A 6,000-nucleotide genomic window follows, 5' to 3' on the forward strand; every position below is an offset into this window, starting at 1 on the left:
TTTAAGCCAGTTCTTGAAGGATGAATAGGTAGATGAGGAAAGGAGAACACTGGTGATCATCAAGCAGATATGGAGAAAAAGGACACTAAGGTGAAGGTGGACAAGAAAAATGAGGCTGGAAAGGTGGGAGCTGGAGGGGCTAGGTCCAGATTCTAAAAGGCTCTGTTTGCCAGGCTAGTTTGAACTGTATCTTGTCTTTAGGGCAGGAAACCACTGAAGGATTTTAGGAATGAAGTGACAACATATTTGTTTACATTTTAGAAAAAACACAAAGATGGGTTGTAGGTGAGGCCAGTCAGAAGGCAAGGGAGATTAATAAAAAGGTTGCTGTCATTGGATGGGCATTATGAAGGCCTAAACTAAGACAGTGATGGTAATAAAAATGAGTTAAAACTACAGGTATGCAAAAAGTGTTAAAAGAACACAAACTATTAAGAGGAAACCTATCTGGTGAAATCAGGGAAAGTTTTCACAGAGGAATTGACATTTACACTGGGCTCTAAAGAAGAAAATTTGCCATACAGAAAATGAGAGAAAGGGGCAGAATAGCACAACAAAAGGGAAAGCCGCAAGAATGCCTGCTGATGACCTCAGACAGTCTGTTAAAGTAGTAGTTCTTTCCTTTCACCAGTTGTCGTTGTAGATGCCCAGGTTTTTACCCGTTGCCCAGGTGGTTCAAACAGTTAACGTGTTTGGCTGCTAACCAAATAGTTGGAGGTTTGGGTTCACTCAACAGTGCCTCCGAAGGTCTGGCAATCTACTTCTGAAAAATAAGCCACTGGAAACCCTATGGGGTACAGTTCTTCTCAGATACACATGGGGTCACTATGAGTCAGAGTGAACTTCATGGCAACTAGTTTTTATATCCTTTTGGAGATCAGTCAGTCAGTAAGTAAATATTCACTGAAAGCCTAATACGTGTCTTGGACCTCTAAAAATCAAATGAAAATTAAGATCTGTCTTTCCCAAAATGGTGCCCTAGTGGCACAGTGGTTAAGAGCTCAGCTGGTAACCAAAAGGTTTGCAGTTCGAATGCACCAGCTGCTCCTTGAAAACCCTATGGAGCAGTTCCTACTCTGTCCTGTAGGGTCACTATGAGTTGGAATCGACTCAATGGCAATGGGTTTGTTCCCCCTCCCCCAAAATAATGCACTTGAAAACTTACATGCAAAATTTTAACCACAGTAGAGGAGTGTCCAGGATCATACTTGGGCCCACAGACTCCAAGTAAAGAACCCCTGAATAGGAGTAAGAATAGGGTAGGAATGATGGGATTGGCTAGGTGAGAACTGAAAAGCAAGCAGAACTGCCCCATAGGGTTTCCAAAGCTATAACCTTTATGGAGCAGACTGCCACACCTTTCCCCTGAAGGTTGTAAAGACTTTATTCCAATGCTAAAAAGTCTAAATAACCCAAACAGACAATTCCCAGGCAGTGTGTTTTTTTTTTTTTTAAAAACAGAGATTGTCTTACTCAGTCCTCATAACAATGTATTTACATACAGAACAATAAGTACTATTATTATTCCATTTGCAAATGAGAAAATTAAGATTTAAAGACAATAACATGCTCAAGGTCACACAGCTAGTTTAAATGGTGCAACCAGAACTCTCTATCTGAATCAGAGCCCTTGTCAATCACTTGTCTAGGAAAAACTGAAATACTTGCAGTACTTATTTTAATCCTTACAACTCTATAAAGTCACTGTTAGTCTAGAACCTAAAAATAAATATCCCATATAAACATGGTTTACTCATAAAATTATTTTGTCTGGTATTTTCAAAGTATAATTATTCACCCAATAATTTCAAGTTTGTTAATGAAGTTTACTTTAAAAGTCTCCAAACTGTGTCTTAGAAATAGAGCTACCAGTTATAAAACTAGGAATCTTGGTTTCCAAGATATAGCAAAAACCTGAGAAGACATCATCAATTTTTCAGCAAAACAAAGAAAGATTGTTTTCTGGAGTTAATCTTATCTACACTGTCTGGCCAACAATGTTTTCAGAAAAGGAACTGAGGGGAGGAAAAAAAAAATCCACACCCTATAGTTACTGAATACAAATTTTCACTGAACACAACTTGATCTAAGTATAATATTCTTAGTAACTATTATTTTTAGAGTTTCATTTTTATCATCTTCACAAACTTTTGAAAATATACCCAGAAGGAAACAATCTTCTCTATCCTTTGACATTAGCTAATTTCTTGACTTGGTGCAATTCCAAAGATAGAGCCATTTCTTGTAAGTGCTACAAGAGATGGAGAGAATATGGTCCCAGCCTGTTGCAGAAGAGATCTACTTGGTACTATCTAAGTCTCCTGAACACTTCTAAACACCTCACGAAAATACGTTTGTGGTAGCTCAGCATCCCAGAGAGCAAAGATCAGTCCTTTATGATAATATAATACTTACTACCTATCTTTACAGATCTATTCCTAGAGGGCATGAAAGGAGCCCTAGTGACGCAATGGTTAAGTGCTTGGCCGTTAATAAAAAGGTTGGCAGTTGGAACCCACCAGCCATTCTGTAGAAGAAAAGACCTGGTGATCTGATCCGTAAAGATTACAGCCTAGGAAACCCTATGGGTTGGTTCTACTCTGCCCTATAGGGTTGCTATGAGTCGGAATGGACTCAATGGCACACAAAAACAAGAGGACAGGAATCCTGTCTTAATATCTCCACACTTGCTACAACATCAGGCACACAATCAGTGTTTCGCAAGTGAATGAATAAATCTTATTCTGCCTTTCAAATGTGAAACAAAGAGTTATTCAGCCAAACTAACTGATGGTGAAATTTTCCCCGTTTCTTCAGAATTTTTTAAATTTTCTTTTTATCTTGTAAGTAAGGACACACTGGAAAAAATGTGACAAAAAATATTGTAACAAATATTGCAAAGAGTTGTACATAAACTTTCTATCCTGTTTTTATAAAGCACAATAAGTAGATAAAGGTCAGAAAACAAGGTATAGTTTCACAGTCATTGAATATAGGTCTAGCCCTATCCCCGCATTTTGTAGCTGAGGAAGTGATTTATTTGCCCAAGGTTATTAGCCAATAGTGCTAAGAGTCACAATTAGGACCCTACTAACCCCAATCCAATGTGCTTTCTATTACAACATACTGTCACAGGAACACCTTTCCTTATTCCATTTATTACTGAAATAAAGGTTTTCTGGGAAAATTTCAGGCCAAAAAAAAAAATCATTAAAAAAAATTACAAAAGCACTTTCTTTTTAAAATTCTTCTGAGCCCTCACATTTTTAGGTGTCATCAAGACTCGAGACATTAAAACATTCAGTTAAAATAAAATCAGAGCTGCAAGCACAAGGCATAAAGTGGAATATGTACATATGGCATCCTCTGACAAGCTTCAATCTGACTGGCTACATTAATTCTAGTTATCTTTCCAGGGAAACAATTCAGGCTTCGAAGCTTTACCCAAAACCCAGTTCTTTTCCTCCACCCATCACTACTCCTTGTTATTAGTTCCCGCCTCTCCCACAGCATTCTGCGTCCCTTCTCATCTCTACCTCTAGCACTAGAGTTTCCTCCCCACACTTCCCAGACCTCCACATGACCCATTTTCATCGTTTCAGTCATAGGGCCTTCCCTGACCACCCATCCCAGAGTGACTTCTCTCAGTTACTTCTTTCTAAGCACATATTACAATCTATAATTAACCTTTTTATTTCTATTTTACTGGTTAATTGTCTTTCCCACCAAGATATCCCATGAGGGCTCTCTCCTTCACCACCTCCTTCTCCCTCATTACCAAAACTGCATTGGAAATACTATCATTTCTACCACCTTCCCCCAACTATAAACTCATCAAGAGTAAGTGCCATATCTCATTCATGTTTCCCCAGCACTTGGTAAAGTGCCTAGAATCATTCTATGGAATCAGTAAAAGTTTGTACTAAGAAGAATAATCACTAGTAAAGAAGCAGAAGACAATTACACCTTAACGTTTAATAGCACAAAGAAATGCTGCAGGTTGTAGACATAAATAGTGGAGTGATAAAGATCAGACAGGACAAACCTACATTCAAACAGAAGAGGTACTTCTGGCTCAGCATAAAGGAAAAAGCAATCATGCTAAAGGGGAACCCAAAGTTAACTTTTGATTCTGCTCCAGACCACCAAAGCAAATTGCCCCCCTTTCCCCAAATTAAAACTTTGGAACACCGCAATTTATTCAACACACTCAATTACTCGTTGTTAGGTGCCGTCGAGTCCGTTCCGACTCAGAGTGACCCATGTACAACAGAAGGAAACACTGTCCGGTCCTGCGCCATCCTCACAATCGTTGCTACGTACAAGCTGACATACGAGTAGAGACAAGTATTCATTAAGAGTCCAAATACCAACACATAGGATTATTTTGTATTCTCTAAAGATGTACCTAGCGAGGAGCAAAGGGATGGGTCAGAAACCTGACAAAAACAAACAGCAGAAATAGAAATAATAACAGCAAATCTTTTTATTTGTAAAGAACTTGAAACGTTAAGAAAAATCTCAGTGATCATAGAGGCCTAAACTAAACATAACCATAAATATGTACTCATAGGTTAGGACGCACTATTACACAGAATTGACCATACAACTGCCAAAAGAGGCCACACTCCACATTATCTTTCCCGATCCTCTTCTACTCAGTCCATCAGCCTTATTCCTGGTATCACAATGCTCAAAGAAATGCCAAAGAAATTAAACAACCACTTAAACGTCAAAAAACAAAACAAAACAAAAAAAACACGCAAAAACCCACCAACCAACTGGTTCCGCAATCCCTAATCAAAGGCTTAGACGCCTTTCAAAGTCAACTGTCATACCTTTCAGGGGCCCAGAAAACGCTGACTCTGGCCCCAACACACCTGCCTGGATCACTCAGAAAAACCTGAGTTTTCCAGTTCAGAAATCTGCACTCTACTTTAAAAAGGATCTCCTGGCAGGAACAAGCAATCAATCCCTCAGGGGGCAGTGGCGCTCCAACCACCCAGCTGGGACACAGGCAACGGTTGCAGGGCACGGCCCTTTCAGGGAACCGCCGACACCGTCCAGGCTCTCAGCCTAGCCCAGTGCAACCCTTCCTGGCAGTGGTCAAAGTCGGGCAATGGCAGAGGGGGGCCAGTGGTCTGACTTCCGAGCTGGGCCTTCCCGGCTCGGGGGCGCGGCGAAGACACCGAACTGGCGCCTTTCAGTCCAGCCCCGGCTGCTGCAACGGATCCGGGGCCTCTTCCCCTGGCCTCCCCTCCCCGCCGCCCTCAGCCAACCAGTCAACCCCTCACCTGGCAGAAGCTACGGCAGTAGTTCAAAGATGAGACCTCCGAAACCTCCTGCTCCCTCAGCTCTGTCTCCAGCTGCCATAGACATGGACGCAGTCCCGGGGCTCCCGACGCCGGAGATGCGGGGCGATGACCCCGAGTCATGGACTCAGTCTCGGTTCCGTCTCCAGCTCCGGCTGCCGCCGAAGCCTCAGCCCCAGCCCCGGCCCCGGAGGCGGCGGCGTCTCCCTTTCCGTCCGCCATCTTCCCACGGCCCAGCAGCGCGTAGGCAACCGAGCCACGTGACTCAGCCCTGACCCCGCCCCCGGTCGCCCGCGCGTGGTGACGCACTCCCTGGCGACGCTGGCGCTTACTGGATTCCGTCACTGGGACCCAGAGTGCTCCTCCCCTCGGCGGGCTCCGGGACCACTCAAGCGACGCCCTGGCAACGACCTGGCAACGACCTGGCAGCAACTGGCTTCTACCAACCACTGTCCTTCCAGCTCCTTTGGAGTCCTGTAGTCACCGACCGAGAAGTGCGTGTAGACATATCAGCGGGAGGATGACGTCTGAGCTACGATCTGAAGAACGAGAGGAAGGTAGCCCTGTGAGTAACCTAGAGAAAAGCACCCCAGCCAGGTAGAAGGAAAATAAGCAAAGAATGTGAGGCTGGAATGAAGACTAGCTCCATGGAAACTTGGTTTATGACAGAGGTGGTGTTACAAGTCAC

The 6,000-nt window shown here is 43.1% G+C and overlaps 1 protein-coding gene across 1 annotated transcript in view; it reads right to left on the reverse strand.

Annotated features, from left to right (window-relative positions):
• RLF (RLF zinc finger) overlaps positions 1-5,568 on the reverse strand; it is a 97,003-nt gene extending 91,435 nt beyond the window's left edge. The window contains exon 1 of the mRNA XM_004371896.2: positions 5,295-5,568. Coding sequence (XP_004371953.1) covers positions 5,295-5,534 — 240 coding nt within the window. The 5' untranslated portion in view covers positions 5,535-5,568. The remainder of the gene's footprint in view (positions 1-5,294) is intronic.
• Positions 5,569-6,000: the final 432 nt, after the last annotated feature.

Source organism: Trichechus manatus, unplaced genomic scaffold, assembly GCF_000243295.1.
Source record: "Trichechus manatus latirostris isolate Lorelei unplaced genomic scaffold, TriManLat1.0 scaffold00015, whole genome shotgun sequence".
Lineage (NCBI taxonomy): Eukaryota > Metazoa > Chordata > Mammalia > Sirenia > Trichechidae > Trichechus > Trichechus manatus.